The sequence below is a fragment of the Pungitius pungitius genome, chromosome 12, assembly GCF_949316345.1.
Source record: "Pungitius pungitius chromosome 12, fPunPun2.1, whole genome shotgun sequence".
NCBI lineage: Eukaryota > Metazoa > Chordata > Actinopteri > Perciformes > Gasterosteidae > Pungitius > Pungitius pungitius.
Genome location: NC_084911.1, coordinates 11,119,532 through 11,132,745, shown reverse-complemented (window position 1 = coordinate 11,132,745; position 13,214 = coordinate 11,119,532). Strand labels below are relative to the sequence as shown.

Below are 13,214 nucleotides of genomic sequence, written 5' to 3'. Positions count from 1 at the left end.
CATCTTAGTTGATACCACCTGTTTTACAGTGTGATGTTTCTAAAATGAACCTGGTGACCTCTGAAGAATGGAGAGTTTCGGCAGTGTTGCACAGTGAAGCGGAAACGTTGTAGTGCCAAATTAAAATCATGTTACAGAGGATTTCATGTGCGAGAAGTTTCTCCCAGCAGCCCCAAACTGTGGTATTAATGATGCTGGTGGAAACCCAAATCAATGCAGTTCCAACAGCAGCAGACCAGGCATCAAAGTTTCACATCACATCACATCTGTTTAATCTAGTCTCCGCACACTTTACACTACTGCTACTTTGTGGGTGTCCGTCCATCCCAAATGACCTCTGCGGCTAATATTCCGTTTTTTCATGGTGTTGTCTCCACTGTGCTCTCCCGCGATAAGTAGCGGCGCTTTGACGCTTGAGGACACTTCAGCAACTTTCAATCGAGATTAATCTGCCTTTGAGATACGCCAAGGTCTCTGTGGAGGCACGGCGGCGCGAACGAGAGGGAGAGAGCGAAAGAGAAGGCGGTTATAGAGATGGGCCATTTGTAGCTGCTGTCTCGGAGACGTGGTTCCATTCCCACTTCACAACCGGAGGGGACAGCTCACTATATCATTCAGCCGTTTGTTATTTTAGTCTGAAGCGGTAGATGGCCGTAGGGGAGAAATATCTCTCTTTCCCCAGTTGCCTGAAGGTGAAACCCATGCATCAAACAGAGAACGTGTGTTTGCTTTGAATGCATTCTTGTGTGTGTGTGTGTGTCCATGCAGATGTCCACATTAATGTGTGTGAATAAAAGGGAGGCTTATTCTGGAGCTATCAGGTGTCAGAGACTATTGTTCAGGCTGAGTGAACCAGATTGAATTCCTGATTCTGTTGGGTTTTTCTTTAGTGTTAAACTAACCAAACCAGACGTTTTGCCCGTGCTTTTTCACAACATCGGCTTAGTTCCTCCCTCCGCCCTCTTTGTCTCTCTGTTGCTGTTCCTTTCGGCGGCGCTCTCCTCTGCCTCCTCCCTGTCTTATCTGCCATTCCTCTATTACACGTCATTTGTACTTCCAATACCGATAAGGACGTGTTGCCGGGGGCAGAACGTGCGTTAGTGTTGCACGTCATGGGGCCCGTTGGGCCAGTGAGTCGCGGGGATCCGGGTTTCTGCTGTTTCTGCCGAGTTATTAAGAGCCAGTGGAAAGGTTAAAGTAAATGCCACTCAGCCGGTGTGGAGCTCGGGCTTTGGCAGACCTCCTCCACTCGCCTGCGCACCGTTGGTTTCACTCTAACATTTTGGGGAAGTCCATCTTACTTGCGTTTTCTTTTTTTACAGCCCCCCATGCAAGCTGAATTTTCTGTTGGGAGTTGGAATTAAAAGCGTGACAAGCCAAACTAACCGCGAGCCTAAACCGAGCACCTGGGTCTGTCAAATTGGCAGTTTCCTCTGAACCTCCTCAGCCTCCTCCCTCCCTCCCTCCCCATGTCTCCCGTACTGTCCCTCCGAGGCTCCGTCTCCCCCCCCCACCCCTCCCCTTTCTTGTCACCACTTCTCCCAGACACCCTCATCACAGAGGTCGCGCACCTGTCGCCCACTGTAAACAGGAAATGAATAATTCAGGAGGCGGCGCTGGGTGACTGCAGCAGCTGATGGTCCCTCCGTGACGAGCACGGATTCATCCCGAGGATTCGCATCATAATCTGAGCGAGAATCACACTAATGAGGAACGCTCTCCGGAGAGTCTGAGGGACCCACTCGCAGCGCGACCACGTGTCCTTGACCTCTGTGTGGTGGTGAAGTTAGTTAGAAATGGCAGCCTGTAGTTGGATGAGGAACTTCCTCCACACACACACACACACACACACACACGAGGATTGTCCTAACCGGAGAGAAGCCGCGGCCGAGTGGCAGTTTGAGAGGTAGCGGGGTGCCGGCGCGGGGGCTGCCGGCGAGTCATTTGCTTTTGGCTCCTTATCGCCGCACCAGCAGGTGTACCACGGCACTCTGAGCAAATTCACAATCATAACAACCTGGCCACCGGCTCACCCGCCACACCACACGCACAACGCCACCACCCCCCCCTCCCCCCCTCCCCCTCCCCTCCCCTCGCCACTTCCACCCATCCAATACTCTACTCACATCCAGCGAAATCCTGCTGGCCAGTGGCAACTCGGGAATCCTGTTACGGCCTCACTCCTTCAAACACCTGCACAGACTCTGATAAGAGTCCTTATCTGCTCCGGGCCGTGCGTCCTCTCTGCAGCCAGGCGGAGCAGGACGGGCCTTAAAGATGGAGTGGAGGGTATTTAAATATATCCAGCATGGGTGGTAATATATTATCTCTCCTTGTTGCATTTTTACACGCACTTGTGTTTTTTGGGGGGGAAAAATATGGTTTTGACTCATCCGGAAATTAAGTTAATTATAATATTGCGTCTGGTGCGTCACTCTGGAAGCAGCAGCGAAAAGGCAGCTGCTGAGCAACTTGTTAAATCATTTGCTGTGAAGAAGTTTTCCTATTTAAAGACGCCGGCTGCCTGGCTCTGGTTTGCCGCCTGCGGTACAATGTCTTGTATGTTAGAATGATCCCTTCATGGCGCTCTCGCGTCTTTGCAATTACTCATGAGGAATGAGAGGAGACATCCGCATGCCAGCACACTGCGGAGAGGAGGAAGGAGATAACAAAGGCTACGGCAGCTTCTCACAAAGGCTTTCCAATTTGCCGCTTGCAGCTGTTTCTCTTCAAAGAGCTTGTTGAACGACCCGTCCTCTCTATCAGCCTGAAAGTGGCTCACAACCCAAATTTCTTTCTCGCCGCTGATTGGGGGGGTGGGGGGGGCGTTTGGCAAACGATGACACATTTCCTTCCTTTGTAAAAATGTGTTGATGTGTCTGAGCCTGACTCCATTAACAGGTGTTTAGACATCTACGTGATAAGAGAGACACCTTTTCACAGCTGTAGCCACACACACACACAAGCACACACACACACACGTGACCTCTGTTCCTGCATCGGATCGTCATCGCGAACTGCATCAGCAACTTTGTGCGCGTCATTATCGAGGAGCTTGTGCAGAATTGTGTTCACTTATTCCCGACACAACTCCCACCCGTTATTTTACCTTTGTTTAGCTGCATATGCTGCACTGTGCTGTATGATTGAAAAACCGAATGAGTCTGATAGATCCACAAGGCATGGCACGGCAACCCGTGAATTAGGTCTCACAGATGTGCCTCTGTAGATTAATCTGCACGCTCCTGGGCAATTATACTGGCTGTGACATTGAGGCATGAGGTTGATTTGACACAATTGCATTCCAGGTTGGCCAGAATTAGCTCTGTTACTTCACACGGCCACTGCTGATGGACAGAGAGGGCATTTTAAAGAGCAACCGAGGGGTAATTGTTTTTCACTACCGAGCTTTTCCCTGAGCACTGTCATTTTGAGGGTTCAATTTTTCCGGTAAATTGTCTCCCGGTTTTGTTTTCAATCAACAAAGATGTTATAACTTGTAAGCACATTCGGGCTAATTAAAATGAATCTTATAATTATCTTTGAATTGCTTCTGTGTTAGCTTTTTCTTGAGGTGTTATCTACATTATATAATGTGAGTTAATTTATGCATTACCTCTGTGCTAACCCGTCCCAGCTGGAGGCTTTTATTACCACAGTCGTTTTACTGTGTCATAATTCTCATGTAACTGCATTTCTGTTCCTCAAATAATATGAAAGCCGTCTTCTACTTCCCTGCTATGTGTAAAGGGGCAGAAAAAAGCCCCATGACTTAAAAAGAAGAAGAACAGAAAAGCTTTGCCTTTCCATGGCCAGGACACATTTCTATTAAGAGTTTTAATTGGCTGCACATGGACACATTCCTGAAAGACTAAAACAAGGGACCTGGAAATGGGAATGACTGAGGAAATCAATTGCAAGTGAAATTTCGGCAGGTCGTTTGGTAGAAACAAATATAATCCAAAATACAGCGTGCTAAACAGGAGCTGTTTTGCATAACAATGATCGGAATAATGCAAAGGTGAGGTACAGTGTCATGCTCTCTGCTAGCTCTTTTCTGGTATTGTTTATACAAATAGAGAGAATGAAAGCGTGTGAATGTAAATGAATGGTTCATTGTAAAGAGCTTTTCTCCTGCCTGTGTGTGTGTGTTGCCACTTTGCTCACCTTTCACACCCGTTGCAGCCTTGTAACCACCATGGCGTCGGTTTTGTTCGGCATCTCGTGCTTCTTTCAACTCATCAGCCGAGTTAAATGCAGAGAGTGCCCTCTCCTGCACACCACTTCCCTTTCTCTCCAAGATGCGGTCGCCCCAACTCGCCCACCATATCTAATCATTTTCTAATGACCTGTCCCAGTCGTCATGACGGCTGTGTGGCGCTTGGTTGACCCCCCTGATATTTATTCATGTAAAAAACGATGTTGCACTTGATGCCGCTTATTACACAAATGACTCAATTTGTTGGGGAAATGAACCTCGTCTGGATTCCCTGTCAATCCAGTGGGATTCCTGTATCCCTTTAGTTGTTGCATATGTGCGGCCATGGCTTGTTTTCATATGCCACTACAAGTTAGTTATGCTAGTTGTCAGACGCGAGGAGGACGAGGCCAACGTCGACTCACTCAGACAGATGTAAAAACGCTCATAGTTTGGGCTTCGGCTCTGATCATCTTTTCTGATGTGTGTTGTAAAAGTTTGTTTTCTGTCATTATCTTTGCAAAGCGAGAGGAAAGTGCGGGTGACTTAATAACGCTGCTCACCCTAAGGCTCGAAAGCAAATACAAATGTATTCTCCTTTCCTTGCGGTTTATCGTCACATTGAATTTCTGTGCACAGCTGCTGCTTCTGCAGAGCCATGGCGGGCCATCGGCGCCATCTGCACGGATTAATGTGTTTGATTTCTCCCATCTCGCCCACTTTTTTTCGCTGTGCAGCATCGGGAGTAAGTAGCATCTCGAGTGCCCGCCCCTGGCCGCCCGCCTCGTAGGGGCTTTTCGCAGAGGGGAAGCCGAACAATTTGTTTCCGGGTGGCTTCGGGCTTATCATCTCAGCTTGACAGATGGGCTTTGACTCTGCTCAGGTTGGGTTCGGGCAGCGGCGCGCCGTTCGCCGCCTGCCTGACAGAACTCATTATAGACACCGCCCGGGAGGAGAAGCCTCTCCATGAGGTCCCTCTACCGCCGGCACGACTCCCCCGATGAGACAAACAATGTGGAAACAAACAAACCACGGAACCACTTTTCTGTGGTTTGAGGTAAAAACACGTCTTTTAAAGATGATTCCGTCAAATGTGATCTTTTCATGTGTAAGAACAACTATCAATGTCAAGGTGCCGCATTGTTGCTGTAAGGAAAGAGCTGTTTCAGGGTCATTGTGACCTGCCTCTAAGGGAACAGTACCTCTCATAATTGAATTAGAAACGGTGTGGTTTATCAATGCAGGTCAAGTTTGATATCTCCCTCTGATGAGAAAGGGTTACAGCTAAAGCTAGAAGCTGAATATCGATCTCATTTAAGCTTCCATGTCAGGTCATATTTGATTTATAAGCTGTAAACTAGCGTCTACTTGTGTCCACACTGCAACTGAGCTGCTCTCCTGCACTCTAATCTCACTTCTTTTTATTGTGTCATATGTGATTATTAAAGCTCTAGAATGACGAGGTAAATTTACCCAATGCGGCAGGAGAGCAGGAGCACGACTGAGCAGAGTTTAGACTTCCAAATTCAAAATCTGACTTTGTATTTTCATCTACTTGTGAAAGAACGGTTATGAAGTCATCTTCTTTCCAGACTGCTCTATTTTCAGTCAGAGGGCAAACTGTGCTTAGCCTCCCATATGCCTTGAAAAGGAATAAAAAGAAGGGATGAACTACAGATATCTAAGAACTTTAAATAGCAGATTATGTTAAGAGGTTGCAGAAAGCAGTCCTGAGATTAATTATAATCCTCATCATAAAAATATGACTGACTCCTGTATCTCTACTGGAAATACCTCAGCCACCATTTTTATGGCGTAGATGATCAATTTCTCTAAATTCTCCTTAGTTCCGCTCAAATATTCCTTTCAGATAATTACCAAATAAACTGCATCTGTCTGCTGCTCACACATCAGAATACAAACGTGTGCAACTCACACAGTCATTAGCTCACACCCCCCAATAGACAACACGCAGTCGCAGTGCAGCCAGCTCTGAGTGACCCAGAAAAAAAAAGAGCAAAAATATGAACAACTTTAAAGGCTTTGAGGTGTGGAAAGGGAGGGAGAGGAGGCAAGGTAAAATAGCAATGTCTCTTTGTGGAACTTTAAAATCACATTGAGAATACTTTACATTTCTCTACTGGAACAGGAAAGTGGCTTACAGACAAATAAATCTACAAGAAGCACAATTTGACCCTAAAAGCAACTTGAGTAATGTATATACAGTATTTGCACACTTTCCAGGTTTGAATCTCCTATCCTTTAGGATAACGCTATGCATCAGGATGAGATGAAAGCTGCAGCTGCAGGGACGCTACATGCCGGTTCCTGTTCATGCAACTGGACCAATCAACTTGGCTTAATTGGGGGCTGTTTGAAGTTCTTTCATCGTCTTTGCGCTGTTTCATATAATCAGCCACGTATCACCTCTCCATCTCAGGTCTGCATTATCATTATATTTTAAGGAGCGTTGGAAAGATAACTGAGGGAGGAAAGGCTGGGGATAAAAAGGAATAAAAAGCCGCAGTTTTTAATTAAACTGATTGTTCCCGATGTTCTCCTTCCGTGCTAAAATGGTTCCCACGGTGGGCCTCACACCACATCCCGATCAAGCGGAAGCTAATTGGCTGTTAAGAGTCACTTTGCTCTCCCTCCCGCTTTGTCTCCCCCCTCTGTGTCTCTCAGCGGAGTACATTTGGACATCCGGAGGCAGCGCAATGTCATTTCGTGCCCTCAAACGGCCGCGAGTCTCCAACACACCACGAGGCCAATTTACAGTTTCCGAGCGCAGCCGGCTGAGGGGGCCATTTGTATGCATAGCATGTCTTGGGTTATTTCATACCGAGCTCAACAAAAAAAGAAGAAGAAGAAGCCTCTGTTGGTTGGGTTATTGTAACTAAAAGGCTCCAGCTCTATATTTACGAAGAGGCTTGTTGTCAACGGCTCTTCCTGCTCTGTCAGATCCAGACCCATCAGAGGCAGGGCAGCGCCTGCTGGGAAGTTGGCGGGGGGGGCTGGGGGGGATGGTGAAACAGCGTGGCAACAGTGCGGCAGATGCACAATGAGCATCGCCGTGTTATGACTCTTGAGTGTGTGTGTGTGTGTGTGTGTGTGTGAGATCACGAGTGTATGCACATTTGGTACGGGCACATGAGGACTGCGCTAGACATCATCAAAAAGAGGTTATTATGTGTACTTGGCAACTGACGAAATAATCATCCACATGGTGAACAGTAATTATGTTCGCATTGTGCGTGCACTTAGTTGTCATCATTTCACCGGTCTGCGATTTTCCTTGCAAATCTCCCCGGTTCAACATATTCAGGTATAGATGTGTAGATGTTCATTATCCCAGCTGAATGATCAGATTTGAGGCCCGATGTCAAAGGTCTATCTGACAGTCCAACTGTTTATCAGCAAGCAGCCACTCGGATGTGGTGGATTAGGCCCTTGAATTTAGCAGAAATCAACAGCTTTCAACCCGGCAATTATACAAAAAACAAAACCAGATGACACGACCACCTCCTCTTGTGGTGTATTATTTTGAAACCACATAAATGATTTCACCGTGCTTTCTTTAGGCCCTGTAGATATAGGTGAGTATCTAGTTGCCCTCTCATGTCTGCTTACATGTTACTTCGCCTCAACACAGCAGCCCTTTGTCTTTGTGTCACCACAGCGAAGCCAAAGTCACGCCTGTCCCCGGGGATCCTCAAAGGCACATCGCCAGCAGCAGGAGTACAGTGTTCCTGTCTTTTCTGTGATCTTTCATTCTCTCTGTCGACAAATAGAGTTCAATCACACTGGAATTTAAAACTAGGAAAACAGGTTGAAAAATGTTTGGGGTGAAGATTTGAGAAAAGACCTTTTCTCAAACCGTTTTAAAGTTTGGAGATGAGACCACAGCCCAAAGAATAGGAAACCAACATCGTGTTAAAGTTCAAAGTTATGTTGATCCAACCTTCTCTCGAAGTGGGCTTTGTGGCTCCAAATAACCTTCCCATATATACTGTATAGTACATTAAACATACATTGTTTCGTGATTGCAGAAAATCCTTTATTGTATTTTTATGCATTCTTTTGTAATTAACATATGGCACAAAAAAAAGATTTCAGTCGAAATGCAATAATTGATGCTTCAACATTGTAGTTCACAAATAAATGGGTGACCTCACAGTGACTATGTCACCTTTCTATAAACCGTCTGTGTTTCAAAAGAAATATTTCGTATTGGAGCTCTTGCTCTAACAACTGTCTTTTTTGGATGACTGAATAGTTGTTTTAAACAAGATCATACACGGCATCTATTGAGGGGCAATGACAGACGGTGGCGATCAACTCTTCCAACTCCAAGAACCTGCTGTGCCAGCATCTATCCCACATAATTACACTTGGCCACAAATAGAAAGCAGTTTTCTCTCCAACCCGACTCTCTCCTGCTCTCCTTCCTGTGCCGCTCAGCAGCACGATGCAGGGAGGCTCAGAGCACGGGGCAGGGCAGAGGTATTTAGATGTGAGAAAAGGCAATTTGTCAGAAACCTAAGGGAGTACTGGAGTGATGACAAGAGAATTAGAGTAGAAGGCCCAAATGTTGAATGGCTAATTCTGTCAGAGTAGCAGAGAAATGAGGAAGGAAGCCTCAGTTCTCAGCTTGTGTACGTTGGAATTATCCTTTTCTCATATGTGCGAGAAGAAAATAATTGAAATTCCCGGGGCTTGGATACACCACACAAACATCTGAGTAGATGCGATGTGACGGTGGCTGTTGTGTAACAAAGCCCAGTGAGTCATGAGAGGGAGGAATGCGCTGTTGTGATGGTCGGAGTAGAAGGGGGAGGATGAAGAGGAGGAGGAGGATGAAGAGGCCTGCCTGGGGTGAGACTGGCGGAGAGAGTCAGATCCGTTAGCAAAGTCATCTGGGAGGCCGGACATTCTGGTTTCAGGCCTTGCCTCGACGGCCAGTGGTTGTCTGGATCCCCTCCCACAGTAAAACCCGAGCCTCCACCCCGACGTGGGACCGGACAGAAAAAGCATATGTGCACATAACAACATATGCACGCACATGCGCAGACACACTCACGCACACACAACACAAAATGCGTGGAAAAAGGACGCAGTGGGAGAGAAGGAGGTCATCAGGGGCTGCAGGCTGAATTAAACCATCCGTCCTCCTCGGACAAACACGCACAAACAAGAAATGTGCTCGAAGAAAGTGTTTGTTGCTTTGCTTTAAATTGCACTGCTACTGGAACCCCGCACCATATGTGCCAAGAGCGGGTGTGCGTGTTAGGTGAGTGTGTCGACATCGACTTCTTTCTTGCCCCGGGAGCCTTTTGTTTCCAAAGGTGCGTAGGCAGTTGCGTTTCCACGCGCTCGTGGGGTACCGGTCTAGTACATGCCAATGCAGCGCGCACACTCACGCCTTCGCTCGCTGTCGTATTTGCCCGGATTCGGGGGGCGTTATCATCTCACAAGGCAACCAGCCAGCACCTGATTTAATAAGCTGCCCAGGGAGTCACAGAGGTGGGGAAGCACTATCAGCCGATAACCGTTCCTCACAGCAAGCCCGGCCCTTCCCCTGATAGCCCTGCCAAGAGAAGACTCGGCTTCCTGAGCGTGTGAGCGATCTCGCGCCGGCTGCTGCCCACGTGTCTGTAGGCTGGCTGCGTGCAACCTTTGCCGCGTCTCCCTGGGTGTCAGACACGCAGCCGAGGAGAGCTACACATGCCAAAATGCCGGCCTGAGCCCAGCACCGAGAAGCATATGGTTACAGCGCGAGAGTCTTTTAGCCCAACCACCCACTAACCACATTCCCCGCGCGTCACGGCTGCCGATCCTGCCAGGCCGCAGGAAAGCCACGGGCCGGACTGCCGACTGATTTCTGCATCTATCTATCTCCATTTTCTGTACCTAACATAGGACATGCAGCAGAAAAGGAAGGTTGGGATAGTGGATGGGTGCATAGTGCACTTCGTGGAAACAGCAGACCTATAATTATAGCCTGCTCATTCTTTAAGCCAGGATCTTTCCCTAAGCTGAAACAAGTCATATTGTGCTAATTTATTTTCAGTTTATTTTTGCCACACTGTCCGTCTGCATTCAACTTCTGTGTGAAATGTCACCCAGTTTTCTCATATAGTCTCAAGGAAATAGTCAGATGGGGTTGGTTATATATAGCCTGCATGTACCGTATAGTAGGAAGAGGAGAAACATATGAATGAGAACCTAAACTTGAAGATTAGTCCAACTTCACGTATTTTTTGCAATACGTCTGTCCATTTGAAATATAGAACGTCAAGACTATGAAATTCCGTCTTTTCCCATAGAGATGAAAAAAAGTAGTAACATACACAAAACAGTGCTAGCTATGAATGCTGTCTGTTTCCCAGACACCAGTTTTTCTCTTTACCTTCAACGTTTTTTATCCCACCATCTCTCTCTGAAATACGACTATTTCTCCATCCCCATTTCCTGAGAAGAAGCTCTTTTTGAGGCCAATGACTCTGTGTTTCTAAGGTATTATTATAGGTCAGTGATTGCTCTTTTTTTATCGGTTATGTGTGTGTGTGTGTGTGTGTGCGGAGGTGTTTCGTAGGGGGGGGGGCTCACATTATAGGCCCACGGTGACCCGCAGCTGACACTGATGATTGATCCTGGTGCTGTGATAAGTGCCTGTGCACCGGTGAGCACAGTGCTCCACTGAAACCAAGCCAAGCGGAAAATTAGAAATCTCTTCATCCCTGGTCCATTTGAAACCTGATATCTCCCGTCTTCCCCTCGCACCAGGCACCTTTCCTTAGCCAATAAATCAGTAATTAAATGATGTATTTGTGTGTTTGTCTCTGTGTGGGCGTGTGTGTGTGTGTGTGTGTGTGTGTGTGTGTGTGTGTGTGTGTGTGTGTGTGTGTGTGTGTGTGTGTGTGTGTGTGTGTGTGTGTGTGTGTGTGTGTGTGTGTGACGACTAGTGCCTTGTCCTTGGGGGATCAGCCTGGGCAATTGGGGTGATGGAAGCATTAAGTCTCAAGCAGAAGTGCCCGGGTACATCGCCCATTGTCTGCATCACACACATCATATTGTCCCAGATAAATGCACACGCACACTTGTAGACCCACACACACATACTTGAATTGTACAATGTGTGTTGGATGTCGGCTGGAGGTGTAATGGTGCCTCGGGTAGCTAATAAATCAAAGTCAGGCCTCCTGTGAGTGCAGCACCTGACCTTTTGGAAGCCATCAGTTCGGTTCTACTCCTACAATCACACTGGGACACAAATGCCCCCCTGTGTTAACATTTCCCGTCCTTTTCTAACTTGTCACATCTGTTTTTCTATGTTGTCCAGGTACATCGGCCCAGGGCAGCCCCCTTCTGGCTTCCCTCCCCATCCCGGGACGGCCTCTGCAGCCTCAGCTCGACCTCAAACACCTTCTGCCCTTCAGACTCAATGGATCCTCTCCCCTCAACCTCTTCCCTAACTTTAACACGGTGAGTGCAGTGGCTGATTAGAACCTGATATCCTAAAAGAAGAAGAAAATGTTTGTCCCCTGTGCCAGGAAGAACCTTAACTCCATAGGTCCGCGTTGTGAACCCAATGTTTCATAAATCGAGTCAATATTTCACCTCATGATCTGTGAGAGATACAGAGACACAAAGGGCTGTAAAACCACGTCCCATAAGCTCTCCCGCTGTCTCTTCAGTGGCTTTACTTTCAGTCTTGGAGGCCAATATTTACTCTAATCAGTCCAGATGTCCCCTCAGAATGAGCTTCCGTGTCCCGTGCTCAGCATGACTCAGCCTGTGTCTTTTATCCTTTACTAAGCAGCGCTATAACCATTTTCGTTTTGTGTGTGTGTGTGTGTGTGAGGAGGTACTTGTGATTTCTTTGATCCTAGTTTCCATCGAGTGTGCTTGTGCGTGTTGCTTTATTCATCGCAACCGAACCACCTCCAGTTCCGTGGTCTGTCAATGAAAAGTAAGCCACAGCTTTTGCTCCAGCTTTACACCTTTTCCAACAAAGCAAAAAAGAGGTGGTTAGGAGAGACAGAGGTAGGGCCACATAGACAACTGGCTGGCCGCGGGTATGAGGGTGTGTGTGTAAAGTCTCCAAACTGCTTAATGAAATGTGCAGTTTATTCATTGGGTGTGCCGCCCTGCACCGCGTAACGGAGGAGGGAGCACGCCTCACAGCTAAGGCCACAACAGTTTCTCCAAACCCCTCGTGTATTTATACTAGTGGTGGAGGCAGTAGAGCAGCTCTCAGTCAGTGTTTAGTCTGTGTAATGCTTATGTTTCAGTTAGGAGGAAGTAGACATTTTTATTCTCAAACCACTCTCTTTAACATTTTTGAAGAATTTGAATTGATTCAGAATACTAGAATTCATACTAACTGACTTGCAGTGATGTTCAATCTTTCAGCCACAGTTAGAAAAAACGCAACTCGCCGTCGGACCACAACCATAAATTATGATGAGTGTGGAAATGACATCAAGTGATTGTCGCTTCAGTCCCGGGAGCAGATGATTAGCCTCCATAACGCCCAGTCTGACAGCGCAGCTGTGGCATTAATCACAAAGTCCACTCAATGGGGAGCCGCGGGGTTCTCTGAGCCCCCGTCAAGGCACATGTTGTCCCTTACGCATGCAGGAGGGGAAGATGAATGCACCTCTCTCCAAAACTAAATATCCGCCCGTTCCCCTGGTGTCCCTTCTTACATCCCCTCCTCCCCCTCCTCCCTGTGTGTGTGTCTCTCTTTCTCTTTACCTATGCCATTAAACCCCATCATGGTCTCTGCCGCCCCGGAGCAGGATAAGTTCCGTCTTCACCGGGGTGGGTGGGGGTCGGACGCAGGGTTTGGACAAAAGGCTCATTTATAGCAGCCGGTTCAGGATGGCTACAGACGGACAATGGGCACATTCTTCGGGAACTAAAACAAATAGCTGTGTGCAGCCTGCCCTGCTGAGGTGGACAGAGGGCGGCAGGAGTGGGAGAGCCGGATTTCAACAGTCCGGCTTTGGCT

General features: G+C 47.5%; 1 protein-coding gene across 2 annotated transcripts in view; it reads left to right on the top strand.

The window, feature by feature from the left end:
* znf385c (zinc finger protein 385C) overlaps positions 1–13,214 on the top strand; it is a 95,689-nt gene that overhangs the window by 66,419 nt on the left and 16,056 nt on the right. For both annotated transcript variants that reach the window (XM_037476791.2, XM_037476792.2), the window contains one exon: positions 11,541–11,683. In XM_037476791.2, the coding sequence (XP_037332688.1) occupies positions 11,541–11,683 (143 nt within the window). The remainder of the gene's footprint in view (positions 1–11,540; positions 11,684–13,214) is intronic.